The 23,135-nt window shown below is 37.2% G+C and overlaps 1 protein-coding gene across 1 annotated transcript in view; it reads left to right on the forward strand.

The window, feature by feature from the left end:
- SLC38A11 (solute carrier family 38 member 11) overlaps positions 1 to 23,135 on the forward strand; it is a 71,293-nt gene that overhangs the window by 45,146 nt on the left and 3,012 nt on the right. Inside the window, exons 8-11 of the mRNA XM_043997707.1 lie at positions 660 to 730; positions 1,319 to 1,480; positions 4,901 to 5,013; positions 11,370 to 11,501. Of these exons, the coding sequence (XP_043853642.1) occupies positions 660 to 730; positions 1,319 to 1,480; positions 4,901 to 5,013; positions 11,370 to 11,501 (478 nt within the window). The remainder of the gene's footprint in view (positions 1 to 659; positions 731 to 1,318; positions 1,481 to 4,900; positions 5,014 to 11,369; positions 11,502 to 23,135) is intronic.

The following is a 23,135-nucleotide window of genomic DNA, read 5'->3' on the forward strand; positions in this document are numbered from 1 at the left end:
TACAGATGGAACCATACTATTTTCACCTTTTTTGTTTTTTTCTTTAGGTTTTTCCCTTTTGTTCTGATTCTTCTTTCACAACATGACTAATGTGGAAATATGTTTTACATGATTCTACATGTAAAACCTATATCAGATTGCTTGCTGTCTTGTGGAGGGGGGAGGGAAACAAGGGAGGGAGAAAATTTTGGAACTCAAAAAACAAATGTTGAAAGCTATCTTTACATGTAACTGGAAAAAATAAAATACTATTAAGATTGAAAGAAAAACTGGAAGATAGTATGACAAAAACTAGGCATAGATCAACATCTTACACTGCATACCAAAATAAGGTCAAAATGGGTATATGATTTAGACATGAAGGGTGATACCATAGGTAAATTAGGAGAGGAAGGAATAGTTTACCTCTCAGATCTATGGAGAGGAAAAGAATTTGTGACCAAACAAGAGAGGGAGAATACTATGAAATAAAAATTTTTTTAAAAAGATTGAAAGAAAAAATTAATGATAAGTGAATCCTTTCTTACACATTGGCTTGGAAATACAGAATTTAACTTATGAGGCATCTCAAGCAATATTTGATTATCTTACTCTTTCATCACTTTTAATCATGTAACATTGTTTTAAAGTTGTAATATTAAAACTCTTTTTTATCCTAGATCAAGAACAGAAGATGCCTGGGTTTTTGCAAATCCCAATGCAATTCAAGCAATTGGCATTATGTCATTTGGTGAGCGAGTAACTCAAATCTTTGTTCAGCCTGTGGGCATCCATGCAGTGTAAAAGTACTTTGGTTCATTTAGCAGCATGTGAATAAGTTTGAACCCTAGTAAAATTAGCTAATAACCCTTCCCATTTATCACCAAAGTCTTTGTTTATACATAGATAAACTCCTTCCAAGCCCAATAATTCTATTATGACAGTTCTGTTTCTTAGCTTAGAGATTTAACCAGTGTCAAAGTATTCTTCCAAAGCTCTGGGTGATACTTGTTTTTAGTTGCATCATATTATAAAACAGTTCTCTTATTTGCATCCAAGATTATCCAAGGAGACTGATAGGAAGAGGTGTGAATTTCCAACTTTCCATCAAAGAGGATAATTTTTGTCAAAGATGGCATGAAACTACCACCCAGACCTGGTATGAGTAGGGAGCTTTTTGTTCCTAGAATTACAAAAGTCTTTCATTGGCCTACTTAGGCTATAACTCTTTAGGCTTCCCCAGAGACAAATGTCACTCAACCTTTTCTGAAATAAAGAGAACCTGGTCAAATAAATATGGAGTATGTTTTAATAATGTTCTCATTATTTTCCATTATAGCATTTATCTGCCACCATAACAGCTTCTTAGTTTATGGCTCCCTGGAGGAACCCACAGTGGCCAAATGGTCTCAGATCATTCACATATCAGTTGTGATTTCTGTATTTATCAGTGTGCTGTTTGCTACCTCTGGTTATCTGACATTTACTGGCCACACACAAGGTACAGTGAGAGATTCAAGTTTATATTTCATTGTTTGTCCAGAAGTATTTAATGTTTTCTTATTTGTAATTGAACTCCTCTCACTTGTCTCTATGTACATCCTCTACTTCCTTTGTCTCAGAAAAGGAAGTGTTAACTCCTTTATGCGGCTTGCTCAGGCCATACTGCTTAAAACTCAACGCTAAACTCATCCTTTTCCTTTATAAATCTACCTCTCCTTGCTGCTTTGCACATTTTCCTCAGTGGTTTCATTATTCTCCAATAATGAATTACTCTTTGAAACCTCCCACATAACCCATTTAGTCACCAAGGCCTGTGGCTTGTTCCTTCTCAGGCATCTCTCTGTTTACTCTTTTCCATCAGCAAGGCCATCACCCTAGTTACGACCACACTTACTTCATGGCTAGCCTCTTAGCTGGCATCTCTATCCCTGGTCTGACCTCACCTCCTATTCACACTATAAGCCATGGGATGAATCTTTCTAAAACTCATTATCTACATTCATTTCCCTGTCCCGAAACCTTATATGGCTCCTATTGCCCAATGGAGAAAAATCAGCTTCTCAACTTTGCATGAAATTCCCAAACTACCATTCTAAGCTGATGCCCCAATTATACTCCTCCATGAATCATCTAGTACAGCCAGATAGGTCTCTTTACTGTTCACCAAACACTCTTCTTATCTCTGTACCATTATTCATGTTGATCACCTGATGGAAATAACTTTCACCTTTTCACTAGCAAGAGTGATGACAGGAAGTGGACTGGATTTGTGATTTCAGGATAATTCAGAACTCCCAGATGAGGAAACTCCCTCTATCAGTGCAAATCCTGGATTCAGGAGTACCTGAGTTCAAATTTGACCTCAGACACTTGACACTTACTAGCTGTGTGACCCTGGGCAAGTCACTTAACCCTCATTGTCCTGCAAAAAAAAAAAAGAGTGAGTTAAATAGAAGAAGAATATATGTACAAACTCATCAAAAAAAACACAAACTCATTTTATTTGTAATTCCATCATAAGAGTCTAATCTGGAATCAGACCATCATTGCCATTCTAGAACTGCAGCTCCCCTGGAACTCACTAAGAATGCTGTTCAAAGTATGTTTAAGATCCCAGAATCACCAAATTTCAGAATAGAAAGGGAACTCAAAGGCCATCTAGTCCCGTCCATATCTGAAAAAAGAATCCCCTCTGCCATGCACCCAACAAGTGAATACCAAGCCTTTGTTTAAAGGCATTCATTCAGAGAAGAGTAACTTACTATCTCGAGAAGAAGCCTATTCCACTTTTTGGAATTCCACTCTAATTGTTAAGACCCGACCCAGAATCTAAATGTGCCTCTTTACAACTTATGTCCATGGGTCGTGGTTCTGTCTTCTATGGCCAAATCTAATCCCTCTGCCCCATAAAAGCTTTTCAGTGTATGAAGGAAGCCATCATGACAGAAATTAAAGGAGTCATACATTATATTCATAAGCAGGTTTGGCATTTGAAAAAAAAAACGTTCAGAAGCTGTTTTCCCTTCTTTTCCTTTTGGAATAGCTGAATAGAGTATGTGATTTTAATCTAGTTTTCCATCTGGGCTGATTGAAACAAGGTGGCCAAATAATTTAAAAGCAGGAAAAACACTTTATGCTGAAAAGAACAGGCCTTAAATAACTATTCTTTTATCATTTCCCCTCCCCTTTCCTGGCTTTTCCTTTGCATCCTCTTCACTAAATTGTTCAGAGGTGATAATGCTGTCTCTTGAAAATGCCTTTTTTGGATGGAGATATGCAGTCACTAATGCAGTTTTTTAAAGATATAACTAGTCTGACATTTCTCTTTGTTTTGATTCCATATAATGTTGTCTATGGAAACTTGTATCAATTTTTTTTTCTGTTAACAACAAATGTATTAAGATTTCCCAAATGCCAAGAAGGATAATGTCTGAAATTCCTCCCCATGGTACAGAGGTTGTGCTTAGATCTTGTAATGTGGTATTCAGGAAATGCAGGTCTCCAGATGTCTGTCTCTCCACTTCCTTTGGGAACTGTCCTTGTTCTTAGAATAATACTTCAAAAGAAAACTTGTTTATTTTAACCAGAAATTTTTCTTTCAATTACTAATTGAATAATTACAAAGAAAGAACATAAGGACATTTTGTGAAGCTAATTCCAGAGTTTTACAATATAATTTTTTTTCTTCTTTTTACATTAAACTTTTTTTTCAATTAAGAAAAATTTATTTTCTTTCCTCCCTCTTGGAAAAAAAAAAAAAACCTCCTGTAACAAATATGCAAAGTCCTGAAAAACAAATTCTCACATTGACCATAAATGTTTCTCATTCTGCAAGTTTACTCTGTCACCTCTCTGTTAGGAGGTGGGTAGCATTCTTTATCATGGGACTTCTAGAATCATAGTGGCTCATGTTGATCTGGGAACCTACCAATCACCTCCTGAAAAGAACCCTAATATGAAATCTTCAAGGAGTGTCATAGCCAAAATCTAGAGCTCCCCAAATCCAGAGCTCCTAGATCAAAGGAAGAATACTGCAGTCAGAAACGCCTCGAAGATGGCTTTCAAGAGTAATTTGTAGGGGCAGCTAGATGGCACAATGGATAGAGCACCAGCCCTGGAGTCAGGAGTACCTGAGTTCAAATCCGGCCTCAGACACTTAACACTTACTAGCTTTGTGACCCTGGGCAAGTCACTTAACCCCAATTGCCTCACTAAAAAAAAAACAAACAAACAAACAAAAAAAAACCAAACAAGAGTAATTTGTAGTCAGGCCACCAAAAATGAATGGTGAGAATGAGAAAAGACTATTCCCCAAAGTAACTAGTTATTACTAACTAGTGATAATGCAGTTCTGAGGTGGAGCACTAACTCATGTCTCAGTAAGCAACTTGACTAATTTTTTGCTTAGACCTCTGAAACTGGACAAGAAGTTTTTATGTTTGTTCCAGATGATTTTTTAAAAAACTGATTGAAATTTGAAGTTTTAGGTAATATATCATTTTGGTAATATACTTTTAAAAAACAATCATATTTTTCTTTTTTCAATTATTAGGCATTTTCCCACCTCTTACCTCCCCTATCCCACTGGAGGAAAAAAAGAAATACAAAACCTTTGTATCAGAAGAAGCACAGTCAAGCAAAAGTTTCCCACATTGGCCATGTCCAAAAATGTGTATCTCATCCTTATCATTTCTTTGTCACAAAGCGGACATTTTTCTTTATCAGTAGTCCTCTACAAGTATGTTGATCATTGCATTGGAATTCTTAAGTCTTCCAAAATTGTTCACTTATTACAATTTTTTGATGTTTTAGTATAAATTGTTTTTCTGGTTCTGCTCACTTCACTCTGTATTGGTTCATACGAATCTTCTCAGGTTTATTGATTTATTAAATACCTCAATTTTATGTTATTCCCCAGGAGATTTGTTTGAAAATTATTGCAGAAATGATGACCTAGTTAATTTTGGACGATTTTGTTATGGAATCACTGTCATTTTGACTTATCCAATTGAATGTTTTGTGACCAGAGAGGTGAGCATTTATAATTTATTTTCCAAGTATAGGTTTTACACATGTAGTTTCTCTGATGACTTGATATAAGAAGAATTTTTGTAAATATATTCATTCAAGACCCGCTCTAGCACTCATTATATTTCCTTTCTAACTATCCAGTAACAGGATTTAATGGAAAAGGTTTCATTCTTGAAACCCTAGAGCTGAAAGGGACCTCAAAAATCATCAAAGCCACCCCCCTCATTTCATAGATGAAGATACTAAAGATGGAAAAGTCAAATAGCTTTTCTAAGGCTAATTAGTGACAGGATTGGAACTAGACTTGACACTAACTCCCAGAGCAGTGCTCATTCCACTACCCATCCAATACTGCTGCCCATTCAGAGATTTATGAGAAACTTTCACAAGCAGAATTTGTAAATCATGGTTAGTTTTGAGTTTATATTAACATAGATCAAATATTTATAAAAGTGCATTCCATGGTTTTTCCTGGCATCTGGTACAGCCAAACTGAATTTTAAAAACAAAGCCCATATCCACCAATTGAGTAAGTCAGTTTAAAACTTTTTTCATGACTTTTGCTACTTAGATTTTTTCTTTCCCCACAGTCATTTCTATTTAAACACAGAAGTAGCATGGGACAGAATCCTCTTAGAACAATGTTTATTTTTTAAAAAATATGAAATTGGAGACATTTTATTCTTCTTTGAAACCCTAAATTTCACATTTAAACCTTTAGATTTGCCCCCATAAGAATGCTATGTCTTTCATTACCTAAAAAGCAGTATGTACATTTCATTGGTATCTCCTTAGTTAATCTCTGATGGCAGCCACTATGAAATCCCACTCAATAGGATTTGAGAAATTAAAGAAGATCTGTATTAAGATGATGGGGGTGGGAGTGGGCAAAGGGAGTGTTTTCATTCTTGCCATGTTGAAGTAAGAAAATATGGCTTTCAGGTGGTCCATCATGCAGTCCATTAAAAATTCAGTTGTATCCATTTGTAGTTTAATATGACTGATTCACAGTGAGTCTTGCAGAAGTCACACTGAGAAGGTCCCTAGACTTGGGAACCTATTCCTAGAGACGATTTACACAAACTAGGGTGAACAAGTTTAATACATTAAGTGAACAGCTTAAAATTTAAACGGAATGTCCAAGCCAACATTCTCTAGAAGGCAAGAAGATATTTTGGGGGAGGTGGAGGGCTTTGGACCGGACCTATGATTTCCTTAGAAGAGCTGATTCTAGGTATGGAAACTCCCCCAAACTGCATAGATTGGCAACTTGCCCAGGGTAACATATGTTCAAGGGGCACATCTTGAGGATCAGGTATGACCTTCTGTCCACTATATCATCCTGCTTCTCAGGCAGGTACCTACCTAGTGCCAGTCATGGACCCAGGGACATCTTGAATGTATAATTCAAAACACTACTTATACTTTTTGCTTTGTTTTATTTTCCAATTGGGGCGGCTAGGTGGCACAGTAGATAGAACACTGGCCCTGAAGTTGGGAGGGCCTGAGTTCAAATTTAACCCCAGACACTTACTAGCTAGATGAGCCTAGGCAAGTCATATAACCCCATTGCCTTAAACATCTGGAGCCATCTCCAGTCATCCTGATAATATATCTTGCTACTGGATCCAGATGGCTCCAGAGGAAAAAGTGAGGCTGGTGTCTTTACACAGCCCTTCCTCACTTAAATCCAATTCATCACAGGTCATGACATGTCATGGTCCTCTTTGAGAATGAAGGACAAACAACATTTTCCAATTAAGCATTCTCTCCTTCTCACTCTTCATCCCAATCTTAAAAGAAAAAAAACTAGGTGGCACAGTGGATAAAGCACCGGCCCTGGATTCAGGAGGACCTGAGTTCAAATCTGGCCTCAGACACTTGACACTAACTGTGTGACCCTGGGTAAATAACTTAACCCTCATTTCCCTGGAAAAAGAAAGAAAGAAAGAAAGAAAGAAAGAAAGAAAGAAAGAAAGAAAGAAAGAAAGAAAGAAAGAAAGGAAGGAAGGAAGGAAGGAAGGAAGGAAGGAAGGAAGGAAGGAAGGAAGGAAGGAAGGAAGGAAGGAAGGAAGGAAGGAAGGAAGGAAGGAAGAAAGGAAGAAAGAAAGAAAGAAAGAAAGAAAGAAAGAAAGAAAGAAAGAAAGAAAGAAAGAAAGAAAGAAAGAAAGAAAGAAAGAAAAGAAAAGAAAAAGAACATCCTTATAACAAAAAAGGCATAATCAAGCAAAACAACTATCTCCATTGTCCAAGTCCAAAAATGGTTGTCTCATTCTTCATTCTGAGTCTATTTCATCTCCATCAAGACATGAGTACTATAGATCTTCCAGAATTGTGGTTGATCATTGCATTGATAAGATATCATTTTTTAAAGTTGTTTGTCTTTATATTATTTTTGTTACTGTATATTTGTTCTCCTGGTTATTCTTACTTCATTCTGTATCAGTTCATAAAATTTTTCCAGGTTTCTCTGAACCCATCCTTTTCATCATTTCTTACAGCACAATAGTACTACTTGATATTCATCCACTATAATTGGTTGAGCCATTCCACAGTTGATGGGCACTCTCTTACTTAATTTTCAATTCTTTGCCTTTAAAAGAGGCTGCCATAAACATTTTTTGTATATATAGGTCCTTTTCCTCTTTCTTTCATATCTCTGAGATTTAGGTCTTGGAGACATATCACTGAGGCAATGAGTATGCACATTTAGTGACTTTTTGTGTACCATTCTAAACTGATTTCCAAAATAACTGGATTGATTCATAGCTTTCATTCTTTATATATGCTAATCAGTAGCCTTTTTGTGAGGGGTGAATGCTCCAACTCAGAGGTTTAAGTATGATTTCTTGGTCCTGTGGTGGAAGAGGAAAAAGCTAAGGGTTGTTTTTGAGATTAGTAGCAAAGGTACAGGAATCTTCTTTTTCAATTTTTCTCCAGCCTATGTCAAGTTCATATCTGGTTTTCAGATCAGAACTGATGCAATGTACACACTTTGTTTAACTGTGGGTGCTAGGTTTTAATTGCTTAAATCGTTCTACCTTCAAGTCAGCATCTTTTAGGACCTAGAACTGAGTATTTGGTTTTTGGTGGTTTTTTTTCTGTTTCCAAGTGACAAGACCTGAAAGAGTAATTCAATTAAAAGCTCTGCTATGGGAGTAGTGATTATGTAAAAGATACCTTCATTTGTATCTCCCTCACCTTTGCTCTTTCTTTTTATTCTTGCTTCCAGGCATATACAAACAAACACAAACACACACACACACACACACACACACACACACACACGGGCATAAGTTCATCAAGGGTTACTCAGAAATGGAGTAGAGAGCTTCAGGGTATTATTTGAGTGTTAGCAAAATGTCCATCAGCCCTGGAATAATTCCTTTACTACTGTTACAATTTTGAATAGCCTATCATATAATTACTCCTTAAAGGCCTTCCAGGGATATGTATTTTAATTGGTTTAAACCATTATGTAGGTTTTTTGTTTTTTTTAGTTTGAAACAGGCTATGACTTCATCTACTCAGAGAGCTCTTGGTACAGAAACTCCTGCCACTCTTACAAGTTAGAAACCCATACTTCACTTAGAACCTTAAATAATTGTCTGGGTCACTGAGAGATTATGACTTTCACTTTCCCTGAATCACTTGATCGGTAATCCGAGACAGGGCTTGAACTTGATTCCAAGACCTTTATCCATGAGACCATGCTACATTATAACATTTGGGAGAAATGAATTATCTAGATAACTCAGGAAAAAAATTATTTGCTTCTTTCAAGCATTCTATAATCTAATACCAGTCTACTGTTCCACCAGTGCCATTTTTTATGTATTCACTTCAACAAGAATTTATTATGTACCTTCCCTGAAACACTGTGCCAGGTCAAGAATATACAAAGACAAAATGAAACAGTTCTAACCCTCCAGAACTTTACATGTTACTAGGTGAGATACAAAAGGTAAACAGAAGTAAATACAAGCCAATTTGAGGAAGAAAAGTATACTAACAAGTAGGAGTACCAATGAAAGTTTCATGGAAAAGTCACACTTTACCTAAACCCTGAAAGAAGTTAAGAATTCTAAGAGGTACAAGTGTGTGGGGGGGGCGGTTGGGGGTGACATTTGAAGAACAGGGGAAAGCCTATGTGAAAGCACAAATAGGTGAGGTTGGAGGAATAATTATAGACCAGTGTGGCTGAAGCACTAACTACATGAAGGGGAGTAATAAGAAATATGGCTCAAAAAAGGGAGATAATGGGGCAGCTAGGTGGCGCAGTGGATAAAGCACTGACCCTGGATTCAGGAGGACCTGAGTTCAAATCTGGCCTCAGACACTTGACACTTACTAGCTTTGTGACCCTGGGCAAGTCACTTAACCCTCATTGCCCTAAAAAAGAAAAAAGGTGTGTGGGGGGATATAATGGGATATTGGCATAGGCATTAAAAGAAAGCCTAAGGGGCAGCTAGGTGGCGCAGCGGATAAAGCACTGACCCTGGATTCAGGAGGACCTGAATTCAAATCCGGCCTCAGACACTTGACACTTACTAGCTTTGTGACCCTGGGCAAGTCACTTAACCCTCATTGCCCTAAAAAAGAAAAAAGGTGTGTGGGGGGATATAATGGGATATTGGCATAGGCATTAAAAGAAAGCCTAAGGGGCAGCTAGGTGGCGCAGCGGATAAAGCACTGACCCTGGATTCAGGAGGACCTGAGTTCAAATCCAGCCTCATACACTTGATGCTAGCTGTGTGACCCTGGCTGGGCAAGTCACTTAACCCCAAATGCCTCCTTTTCTGTAAAGTAAGGAGCTCAGATTAAATGATCTCTGATGACCTAGATTAATGCAAATTAGATGCAGATCTCTCATGATTTCAGCTCTAAATGATCATCTAACTAGATGCCTTTTAGCCCTATGAATTAACTAGTTTTCCGATGCAGCTTTCCTCTACTATATTCACCCTGACCTTCTTTTTGTCTCCTATATACATTCATGACTCCAGGCCTTTGTTCATGCCCTCCAGCAACACACAAGCATGTTCATTTCAATTAAAAGTTCAAGTTCAACCTTCTCCACAGATTTTTGTGACTACTTCAGGCCACATGATATTAATAAGTATTAAGCTCTCTGTCATCTAAGGTATTCAAGAAGAGCCTCTATAGGCATTTGCTGAAATTATTTCTTTGTAATAAAGGACTAGGTTACTTCAAAGATTACCTTGCAATTTTAAATTCTATTATTCTGTAAACTCTATCCATGAACTCCTAATATGCTGAGTCAGTACTAGAGAGTGAGTCATTCAGTCAGTCAAATAATATTTGATTACCATCTATATGCCAGACACTGTGTTAACCATTTTAGCACTTTAATGTAAGTTTCACTCTATTAGTTTTATTTTCCAAAATTGATTTAGAGCTATTAAGAGCAGGGATTTCATATCTTATACATCTTTTGTATTCCCCATAGTGCCTAAAACAGTGTGGAAGAAATAGTAAGTGATCAATAAAAGCTTGTTGATTATTGTTGCTTATGCTTTAAAGAATGATGATTGGGTAGCTGGGTGGCACAGTGGATAAAGCACCAGCCCTGGATTCAGGAGGACCTGAGTTCAAATCCAGCCTCAGACACTTGATACTTACTAGCTGTGTGACCTTGAACAAGTCACTTAACCCTCATTGCCCTACATAAAAAAAAGAAAGAAAGAAAGAAAAAGAATGATGATCCATTCCCCTCTATCCCCACTGAGAAAAGGACAAAACAGCCTTTAACTGCAAGAGGGAGTTTAGATGAAAACAAAGAAGAAATGGATCACTGAGCAAGGCTGCGAAATCTCTTCCTCAGGAACCTTTCAAATAAACAACCAAATGTCTAGTTTATTTTAGTTGTAGACCTGTATGTATCCAGAGAAAAGGAATAAGATAGGTCCTCAAGGCCTTTTCTATCACAAGGATAGTTTATATCTCACCCTAAGGCTGGTATTCAATTGTCTGTATGTCTGTAACGTTTTATTTCTTGAACACAAAATGTGGTAATTAGCACTACTGATCATTTCAAGGGTGTGTTTTGGAAAGAATAGGGACATTAATAAGTTTAGATTTTGATCTTAGAGGTTTTAAGTGTGTGTGCATTCATCTACATATATAATATTCATATATATTGTCTAGTAGTATAGTACTAAAACAAATCCTATCTGACAGTTGCATACAATTAACTTTCTGGGATGGTATTACAGGAAATCATTGTTTATTAAGAAGTAACTGAAGTGCTAAAAAAAACAAAAAACCTGTGTATACAGAAAAAATACATAAACATGAAATAACCCTCAGTTTCCTAAATCTTTTATTTTTGACAGGTAATTGCCAATGTTTTCTTTGGTGGGAACCTTTCAAAAATTTCCCATGTTATGGTGACAACAGTAATCATTACTATGGCCACACTAGTGTCATTGATGGTTGATTGCCTTGGGATCGTGCTGGAGTTCAATGTAAGTATAATTAAATTATCTCCTTCCATTCTGGAAAACAGAACAGGTTTGCATTTAGCAAAGGATATGTTATTCTTAACAAGATATGTTTTGAAATTGCAATAAAATGCATTATGAAATATACATTGATTGCATGATTAATTATATATTGTGGGGACAGCTAGGTGGCATAGTGAATAAAGAACCGGCCCTTGAGGATCTGAGTTCATCTGGCCTCAGACACTTGACACTTACTAGCTGTGTGACCATGGTAAAGTTACTTAACCCTAATTGCCTTGTAAAAAAATTATGTATTGTATCTGTAGTGCTTCTCATATACTATTAAAGTATAATCCTATAGATGTTGAATTTCCTTTACCAAGCAAAGACATATTTGGAGAGACTCATTTATCCCTTGTATCTCATCAGTTGCCAAATTATGTCTTTCTACCTCCATAACATCTTTCTACTCACACAGATACTACCCTAGTTCAGGTCCTCATCCCCTCTAACCAGGACTTTTACAATAGCTTCTGCATTTATCCCCTTGCCTCATGTCTCTCTTCTCTCCAATGAATCCTCCAAAGTTACCAAAGTAATCTTCCTACAGTTACAAATCTGATCATACTTAGTAGATTACATTGTCCCTTTCTTGCCTCTAAGATCACGTATAAATTCATGTTTACAGCTTTTAAAGGCCTTTATAACTTGATTCCCATCTACCTTTCCAAACTAATACTTTTTATGCACATGTTGTAAAATGTAATTTCCTTAAAGGGCAGGAACTATTACATTTTTTTCCTCTGTATTCCCAGGTGCTAGTAAATCATGGATGCTTAATATAAATCTTGTTGATGGCTTGATTACCATGTGTATAAAAGAGAATTACTTAACCATATCATAGGTCCAGTCTGTCATTAAGTCTTGACCATTCTTCCTACAAAACTTCTCTTTCTTTGTAAACCTAGAAGCAGTGCATGGATTTGATTTACTGTTAATATTAATTCCTTTCTCTTCAGTCCATCTGCTACCCGCCTGATCCAAGATCCTCACCACTATGTGTCTGGATTGTTTTAACAAGAACCTTCTAGCTATTCTCCTTGATTCCAGGTTATTCTCCTCTAATCCATTCAACACACTACCACCATTCTTATCTTTCTTAATCACTGCTTTCATCATGTAACTCTACTACTCAAAAAACTTATTTCCTACTCCATTCAAGCTAAAGTTCTTGATTATAGTCCATTTCAACCCAAGTCATATGCCCAGAGCCTAAAACAAAGGCAAAAGAGAACATCCCCTCCTCTGAAGTTGTTTACATATTCTGAGGATACCACAAGTACACAGATAAGTATGATTTAAGGTGGAGACTGAAAGGAGCAAAGGAGAGATAAGACAAGGTGTTCTAGAAAAGTTTGATGAGGAAAGGAATACAAATAGCAGGAGAGGATCAGAGGAGATGATGCCTTAGCTGAGAATTGGATGAGGGTTTGAAATCTGGAAAATAGCATTTCATTCATTCATTTCTCATTTAACAAGTGCCTACTATGTGCCAGGAACTGAGGGGTTAGGCATTAGAAGTACAAACAAAGAAACAAATAAAACAATTCCTGCCCTCAAGGTGCTTAAATTCTAATTGAGCAAAGCACAGATACAGATAAGTACATAGAAAATATATACAAAGTAATTTTGGAAAGAGGGTATTAACAATTAAGAGGATCAGGAAAGGGCCTGAGTAGAACGTGGCATGATCTGTACCATGAAGAAAGCTAGGGATTCAAAGTGGCAAAAGTGGGCATTCTAGGCATGAGGATCAGCCTATGAAAAAAGTAGAGAGAGAGGAGATATTTATGTCATGTATAGAGAATAGCAAGTTGATGAGTTAGGTCAGAAAGTTGAGTGTATGATACTGGTACCATCTTTTCTCACAACATCTTTTGTGGGAAACTTCAAACTGTATGACACTTTAGAAATATGAGCTGCTATTCACAAGTAATAGTGTATTATAGGCTAGGTACTTGTAATATTTATGTTATGGTGGTACTTCTTCCCATTGTATTCCTCCCTGGAGTCAAAAATCAGAGAAAATACATTGGAGTCAGAAGTGCTGGACATGAAAGATTATTCTGTGCAAATTCAAGACAGCAGAAAATGAAAAGCAGAGTTTGGGGGTTAGCTAATAGTCCAGTCTGACCAGGACATATAGAGTATGTAAAGAGGAATAATATGAAAAGGCTAAAAATGTAGACTGGATCCAGTTTATGTAGGGCCCTAAATGTCAAGCTAATGGGTTTGCTCTTTATCCTTTGGGCAAAAGCGATCTGATGACAGTTCCTTCTCAGGCTAATGGCATAGTCAGACCCCTGCTTTAGAAAATTTCTTTTGGCAGCTGTGAAAGATATATTGGACAGAGGAGAGCCTGGAGGGAAGGAGAATAATTTAAGAACTATTACACTAGCCCAGGGATTGTAATGATAAAGTAGCAAGAGCATGATCTTGGGTGTTGGTAGTGTGAGTAAAGAGAAGAGGTCACAGAGGAAGGAAGATGTTATGGAGGTTGAATCCAAGAGACTTAACAGTGACTTTGACATTGGGGGTAAGGGGAACAGAAGAAACATAGTTGACTCCAAAATTATAAGACTGGGTGACTAGGAGGCTGCCTTCCTATGAAGGAAAACTGACTACTGTAACCCTTGTTAATACCCATCATCCATCTCTTCATTCATATAACCCTTTTAATCTCTTCCACACAATTTAACATGCACTGATTTTATATTATCAAGTTCAGAACCTTTATGGGCTAGTGTAGAATCACAGAATCTTAGAGTAGGGATGACCTCAGAAGCTTATCTAGTCTAACTCACACTAAAAGAGGAGTCTCCTCTATGGTACCTTATACAAGTGATTCTCCAGCCTCTACTTGAAAACTTCAAGTGAAGAGGGAACCCACTGCTTCTGCAAAGAGTTCATGTCATTTTGGGATAGTGCTACTTCTTTGTAATTATTCAACCTCCCTTTTTGGCATAATGGAAAAAGCATTGACTCTGTGGTCAGAGGATATGGGTTCAAACCTTGCCTTTGACATTTCCTACCTTGGGCAAATAAATCACTTAAACTTCTATTTTCTCATAAAATGAAAGTATTGGGGGCAGCTAGGTGGCACAGTAGATAAAGCACCAGCCCTTGGATTCAGGAGGACCTGAGTTCAAATCCAGCCTCAGACACTTGACACTTACTAGCTGTGTGACCCTGTGCAAGTCACTTTACCCTCATTGCCCCACCCACCCCCTCAAAAATGAATATTGGATTAGGTCTCTGAGATCCATTCTTATGGTTGTTTGGTGTTTTTTTCTTTCTTTCTTTGTTTTGTTTTGTTTTGTTTTTTAAGGAGGTAGCACGATGTAGTAGTCATTAGGGTACTGGACTTGGAGTCAGTAAGACCTAGATTCAAATTCCACCTCTGCTACTAGCTAGGTGATACTAAACAAACCCCCTAGTTTCTCTGTAGCTCATTTTCTTCCTCTGTAAAGTGGCGAGATTGGATTTGATGGCCTTTAAGCTCCCTTTGAGCTTTAAATATATGACCCCATGATCCCTCCATCAAAACTGATATCTGCCTCTGCAACTTCCACCCCCTATTCCTGGTTCTCCGGTCTAAAACCAGGCAGCATAAACCTAATCTCTCTTCTATAGGACAGCCTTTTAAATATTTGAAGACAGCAATCAGGTCTTGCCCCCTCCCAAGTAGGGGCAGCTAAACAGCCCCACTTCCTTCAGCTGATCCTCTTATGGGATAGGCTCTCTTGATGCAGCCTGATTGCATTAGCTTTTCTGGTTGCCATGTTCCATGCTGACTCACATTAAGCTTATAGTAGGCCAAACCCTCTTTATCTTTTTCACACAAAATGCTATCACACCAAAACATTCCTACCTTTTATATGGGAAGCCAGTTTCTGAACCCAAATGTAGAAGTTTCCATACTTCTTTCAAATCTCGGCATTTTGACAAAGTGGGGCTGACTCTTAGTAATCACCATTTCCCACTGCAAATGCCTGCAAACCATCCCTTAATAATATGTTCGAGAAGTTTGCCAGGGATTAATGTCAGGTTCACTAGCCTACAGTTTGCAAAATCCATCATTTTCTCTTTTTTAGAAAATCAGTCTGACATTTGACCTTCCTAAGTTGTAAGTGATTATCTTATTCTCTATAGTTTTTCAAAGGTCATTGTTAGTGATACACACTGTCTCATTTACCAATTCTTTGGAAATACTGGGTCCTAGTTTATGAGGACCCCTTGATTTACCAGAGAGACATTAACCCACTTTCTCTAGTTTCCAGAGATAGAGGGGAAGAGAGCATACGGGTCACATACCACATTTCCAAGCTGTGGAATAGGGCAACTTGACAGACTGACACATGAATAGTTGGTGACACGGGTAAGAAAGCATGCCCCCAAGAATAGTATTCATGGCAATAGAGCGACCTTGCAGGTTGGAGAAGAGCAACAGGGTGAACTATTCCCATCCATTAGCTGCTCTCTCTTTATAACTTCAGTAAGGACTATGGAAGCCAAGAGGGTAAGACAAAGCACCATGTTAAAGAAAAGTTTACTGATAGGAGAGAAAAAGTGTTGAAGACACACGTATGTGCCTGCTCCAAAATGTTGTCTCTCCCTAACTCTTGCTGTCACTCAAGTCATTTACTATGCCAGCTCTGCTTATTCCTGATACTGTGTCTTATATTTTGCTTGATACATAGTAAATGTCTAATAAATCCATGTTGACTCTGTTTTCTGTTAGTTGTGACTGTGCAACTCAACTGCAAACTCCTTGAGAGGGGGGTCTGATATACATTATGCTTCCTCTCTTTCCCTCACACAAACTAGTGAAGAAATGAGCACAGAGGGTGGATAATTTTCTACTACTCTTCAGAAGAGAACATAATCCAGAAATTATTTCTGCATTTCTCAAGGGTGGGAGGAGATGTCTGGCACAAGAAAGCACAAATAACTTCAAAGTGATTGGGAACAACAGTGAAAGTATCTCATCATCTGTACAGTAGATGATCAACGTGTTCATTTCTGGCTCACTTAGTTACTCCTCTGTGAAATGTCTCATTTGAGCTCATCTGTTTTTCATTAAATAGTTGGAATATTGTTACAAGAGAAATGAATATCTTTAGTAACTTCTTTACCATTCTACATTATGTTGCATCCTGCTATGAGTTCAAATGTGACCTCAAATACTTATTAGTTATGTGACCCTGAGCAAGTCACTTAACCCTGTCTTCCTCAGTTTCCTCATCTGTAAAATGAGCTGGAGAAGAAAATGGCAAATCACTGAAGTGGTTTCTTCACCAAGAAAGTCCCAAATAGGATCAGGAAGAGTTGGAGATGACTGAAATGACTGAACAACAACATTCAAACAGCTTTCCGTTCATCCTTCAAAACAAATACATAAATTCCTAATGCTACGAGATCAGTAGCATTCTATTCCTTTTGTCCATAAAGCAAATTTCTTAATTCCCTGAGCCCCCATTATAAAAATCGGAAATATACTTCCATATATAAAGTGCTTCAACCAGTCGACAGTTTCTGTGTACTAAGATGGCATACTGATATTGAGGCATGACCAGGAAGCTCGTCACTATTTGGTGTGTGTGTGACAGAAATGAGGATAACAAGTCAGAGTAAAGACAAAAGATGTCTAAGACATGTACCCTGTCCTAGAGCAGATTTTATGATATGGTTGGAGATAATAAGGCTCATGTCTAAAAAAAAGAAATCAAGAAAAACATTTGGCAGGTGATAATAAATCGGGTAGTACCTGCTAAAAGGACTAGCTACCCATGCTTCCTTTTAGGTGGTGCAATGGACAGAAAGCTGGGCCTGGAGAAGATTTGATTGCAATTCAGGCCTCAGACACTTACTAGCTGTGTTGGGCAAGTCACTTCACCTCTGTCCCAGTTTCCTCAACTGTATAATAATAGTACTTATCTTGTTGTGAGGACCAAATGAGATAATCTTTGTAAGGCATTTGACGCAGCACCTGGCATGTATGTAAATATTAGCTATTATTATTGTTGTTGTTGTAGTATTTTATAACTGTCCTGAAACTAGGCTCAGCTTGAGCTCCAAAGTATACAATATCACTCAATTCCCTTCTCTGTGAATTCTGTAAGTTTAAAAATTCTACCCTTTTGGTTTACTGAAGTGATACCTGTGGATAGGCTGTAATAGTGGATTTGAGTTTAAATGCCTGGAAAGGAAATAAAAATAGAACCTTAATAGGAAAATATTATGTTAGCTAACAAGCTTTAGTGCTTTGGCAATCCTGTTTGATTGCCACTGCTGAGCCACAGTGGCAAACTATGAACCTCACAAATGAGACGTGCACACAGCATCGTAGTCTTCATTTTACAAAATCACAGTAACATTTACCAGGACTTTTATTCAAATTCCTTCATGAATACTCATCTTATAATTGCCTCTGATTGCTCCTTCAGCCTGTCACAAGTTTTTAAACCTCTTGCTTAAACAGTACTACTATAACCCTAAAGAAATTATATTAGACAGGGCATTTTGTGTCCTGTTCATCCTTGGACTGAGGAAATGGTAAGGGAGCGATGAGTTGGTTTAGACTAAATGACTCAGGCGGAATGGAGGAAGTGATAATACCATTTTAGGACTGTTGTTGATGTGAGGGTTACAATATCAACCTTTTATTGGTACTGTGACACCATCACCCCCTTATTCCCTTGAGTGAAAGATAACCACTTAAATGTTCCTATATCCTATTCCATGGGACAGTGAGACAGACCTTTTTCCTCTTCTCATGGTTATACTTCAGTTTCCAATCTCAACCAGAAAATGAATGGGCAAAGCAGAAGATATTCAATTAATAAGCTATGGAAAAGGGGCAGGTAGGTGGCACAGTAGATAGAGCACTGACCCTGGAGTCAGGAGGACCTGAGTTCAAATTTGATCTCAGACCCTTGACACTTACTAGCTGTGTGGCCCTTGGCAAATCACTTAACCCCAATTTCTTCAGCCACCCTCCAAATAAGCTATGGAAAAACGTAGGCTCAAATGTATAAGAACTAAGTCAGTAGCAGCTAGGTGGTGTGGTGAATAGAGTACTGGCCCTCCAGTCAGGAGGAACTGAGTTCAAATCCAGCCTCAGACACTTACTTAGCTGTTACTTAACCCTGATTGCCTCAAAAAAAAAAAAAGATAGAAAAAAGAAAAAAGAATTGTCATTCCATCTTACCTGCTTATATTTTTAGAACTCAAATTATTGGGGGATAGGGACAAAGATAGATAAATAGATACATACATACATACATACATACATACATACATACATACATACATACATTGATTTGAAAAAGAGTGTGAGCAGCTCAGAAAGTTTTCAGATTATGGAAAGGAAATAGCATATCTCATTAATAGAGAAGTAGGACTAACAAGTTATTAGATTAAAATGCAGAAGGAAATTCAGATGGAAAAATGAAAATTGCCAATTCTGTAGAGAATAATATGTAGTTCAGATAGAGAATGTTGCACGATCTAGAAGAGACCGAGGGTAGATGCAGTTTGACAGAAATTTTTAAAAAGAATCAATGTGGTTACTTCTAAATGGAGACAAGTTCCAATAAATTCCCTTTACAACAGAATTCTGAAGCAAGGAATGGGCTTGTATCTTAACCCTTCACTATGTGGTGCTGTTGCATTCTCTCTAGCTTTTGCTTTAGTTTTTATCCCCCTTTCACCAGATCTACTCAATTCAGAGATTCTGATTCACTGGAGAAGCTCTGTGTTTGATTATTTTTTTTCTTGATGAGACAATTGGGGTTAAATGACTTGCCCAGGGCCGCACTGCTAGTAAGTGTCAAGTGTCTGAGGATGGATTTGAACTCAGGTCCTCCTGACTCTAGGGCCAGTGCTCTATCCACTCTGTGTTTAATTTTTTTTTAATCACCTGAATAAATGGGGTCTGGAAAGTTTAGCAATAGACCCTAATTATGTCTTTGTCCTGATGTTCTGTTGATGACATAGGATCACAGATTTTTGGTTTGAAAGGACCTTTGTCAAAGGATCATGGATTTAAGGCTAAAATAAACTTTAGAAGTCCAACCTCATCATTTTTAGATGAGAAAAGTGAGGCCCACTATGATGCAGCAAGTAAATATCTGAGGCCAGATTTGAACTCAGGAAGATGAGTCTTTCTGACTCCAGGTGTGGCACTCTATTCACTGCACCACCTACCTGTCCAAAATTGAAAATAGACATTTAAATGAGTAGTAAAATAGTCTCATCCAAACAATCTTTTAAAAGTAATACCCAGTTGGGATAATATAGCTCTGAGTGAATCTGAAATACTGAGCTTATTTTTTTGGCACATGCAGTTAAATTAAAGAGAACTGAGAGAGAAAATAAGTAATATGATTAGAGGAATCAAGGAGACTGGGCTTACTGTGAGATTTAAAGTCATCACATTGCTTAACTAATAACCAGAACTGGATTAATAACAAAAAAGAATCATTTGGCACAGTGTGGGAGAAATTAAACAATAAAATTGGGGAAAAAATTAATTTGAGCTTGAGTAGTAGTTGGAGGAAAGTGACTCATATAGATTTATAGTATTAGTGGTAGCCAACATGAAGTGGTAGAAACTTTACTTGCTGCGTATAAAAGATCACATCATACTGTAAATGTGTTAGCAGTTGAATTGATGTTCCATTAACAGGATGGTAAAATATTAGACCTTTACAGACCTTGCCTTATTTCTCTGTTGAACAACATATAATGATATGCTTCCAAAAGCAAGACCCAGTGTCCTCAATTTAAAAGAGTGCAGTATTTCAAAGCAAAGAAAATGATAATTGGTGGGCTGTCAATGTTGACATCTATCATCAGACTTGCCATCGTTTTGGTGGAATTCTCAGAGCTAACTCCTGATGACTATAGGCTTTTGCAAATCCTGAGACAGGAGACTTGAATTCAGACACAACATTGAACCAGCCTTCCTCTAGTCCAAATATTAGCTCTGTTTTTAAAAATTAGATATCTTCCTAATAACCACTTTCTTGATTGTGAGAAGCATAAAATAAACAGTGTTCACTGATTTGTCCTGCTCAGCACATTGGCATTGGAACAGTTCCAAAATTCTGGATGGTGATAGCCCCTTAGGAGGACCTGTTGGCAGCTTTATGCCTTAGCAGTGCTTCCACACCTCTGTGGTTCTAGATGAATAAGCATCACATATATTTATCCCTGCTAAGAAATAAATTGTTGAAGAGTACAGTATAGAGTACAGCATAGTTTCTATATTTGCATTTGATATGTTTGGGTGCCTTTATTGAAAAGCAATAGAGCAGTAACACTTATTTCATAGAAACAGGGATTGAGTCAATTCTGAATCTTCTATAATACACCAAAGCATAGTTACTTAGCTTCTTATTATGTGGCCAAAGTCTGCACAGTTCATTCATTCAAACGGGGCTGAGACAAAAGGTCGAGAATATCAAAGGAACCAATGTAAAAAATGTAAAGGAAATAGATTTAGCAGTACAAGATCTTAAACTATATTTTAAGGCAGTAATTATCAAAATTACTAAGAAATAGAAAGGCAGATCAGTGAAACAAGTAGACAATCTAAAGCAGCACATGAATATAGTAAACTAGTGTTTGACAAATGTAAAGACTTAAGTTGGGGCAAGAAGGATTCATATTTGGTAAAAAAAAATTGTTGGGAAATCTGGAGAGTAGTCTGGCAGAAATTGGGCATAGATCAATATTTTACACCATTCACTGAGATAAAGTCAAAATGGATACAAGACTTATATAAAAAGGGAGATATTACAAGAAATTTGAAGAACAGGACACATATTACCTATCAGACTTATGGACAATTTATGAACAAACAAGAGATAGAGAGCATTGTGAGATATAAAATGGATAATTTTGATTACATTAAATTGAAAAGTTTTGTGCAAATAAAACAAATGTAGCCAAAATCAAAAGGAAATCAGAAAACTGGGGAAAACTTTAATAGACAGTTCTTCAGATAAATGTCTCCTATCTCAAATATATAAAGTTATATGTCAAATCTATAAGAATGTGAGTCATTCTCCAGTTGATAAATGGTCAAAGGATATGAATAGGCTGTTTTCTGACAAAGAAATCAAAACAATTTATAGCCATATGAAAATGTTCTCTAAATCATTATTGATTATAGAAATGTGAATTAAAATAATCTTGAGATATCATTTTACACCTATCAGATTGGCTAAAATAATAGAAGAAATGACAGAAATGGAGGGGATATGGAAAAAATGGAACATTCATTCATAGTTGGTAGATCTGTGAGCTGATTCAAACATTTTGGAGAGAGATATGGAACTATGCCCAAAGTGTTATTAAATTGCCTATACTCTTTGACCCAGAAATACCACTCTTAGGATTGTTTCCCAAGATGATTAAGGAAAAAGGGAAAGAACCTACATATTCTAAAATATTTATAGCTGCTCTCTTGTGGAGATGCCTGTCAATTGGGGAATGACTGAACAAATTGTAGTACATATTCATCATGGAATATTGCTCTGATATAAGAAATGATGAGCTCTGTGATGTTAGAAAAGCATGGAGAGACCCCATGCAATAATGAATAGTAAAATGAGCAGACCCAAGAGAACATTCTATACAGTGACATCAGTATCCTTTTAAGAACAACTTTGAGAAATCAAGTTATTCTATTATAAATACTCAAATTTACTGCAAAGTCCTATGAAGGAAGAAGCTACTCTAATACAGAAAAAAAGAATTCATACACATATGTATATGTATACATATATGTATATACATACATATGCGTACATATGTATGTGTGTACGGTGTGTGTATGTATATGTATATGTGTGTGTGTGTATATATATATATATATATATACACACAGATACACACACATAAAGATTTATGTCTAATAATAGCCATTTCAAAGTTGGGTGGAAAGAGAGGAAGGGAAAAAAACAAAAGTTGTATGATAACTGGGTGGTATATTTGGAAGGAATGCCAAGTTGTACATAATGGATTGGAAAGCTCACGGCAATCCTCTGCTTTTCTAGCCCATTTTATTATGGAAATGCTTGTTTATTTATTAAGTTCAGAATAAAATAAATATTTTTTTAAAAAAATTTTTTTTAAAAACAGACTCAGTTAGGGCAGCTAGGTGGCACAGTGGATAGGGCAGCAGCCCTGGAGTCAGGAGTACCTGAGTTCAAATCGGGCCTCAGATACTTAACACTATCTGTGTGATCCTGGGCAATTCACTTAACCCCAATTGCCTCACTGAAACAAAAAACAAACAAACAAAAAAACCAGACTCAGTTGGGGGTGCTAGGTGGTGCAGCGGGTAAAGCACTGCCCCTGGATTCAGGAGGACCTGAGTTCAAATCCAACCTTAGACACTTAACACTTACTATATGTATGACCCTGGGCAAGTCACTTAACCCCAATTGTCTCACTAAAAAAACAACAACAAAACCAGACTCAGTTGGGGGTGCTAGGTGGTACAGTGGGTAAAGCACTGCCCCTGGATTCAGGAGGACCTGAGTTCAAATCCAACCTCAGACACTTGACACTAGCTATGTGACC

The sequence above is a fragment of the Dromiciops gliroides genome, chromosome 3, assembly GCF_019393635.1.
Source record: "Dromiciops gliroides isolate mDroGli1 chromosome 3, mDroGli1.pri, whole genome shotgun sequence".
Lineage (NCBI taxonomy): Eukaryota > Metazoa > Chordata > Mammalia > Microbiotheria > Microbiotheriidae > Dromiciops > Dromiciops gliroides.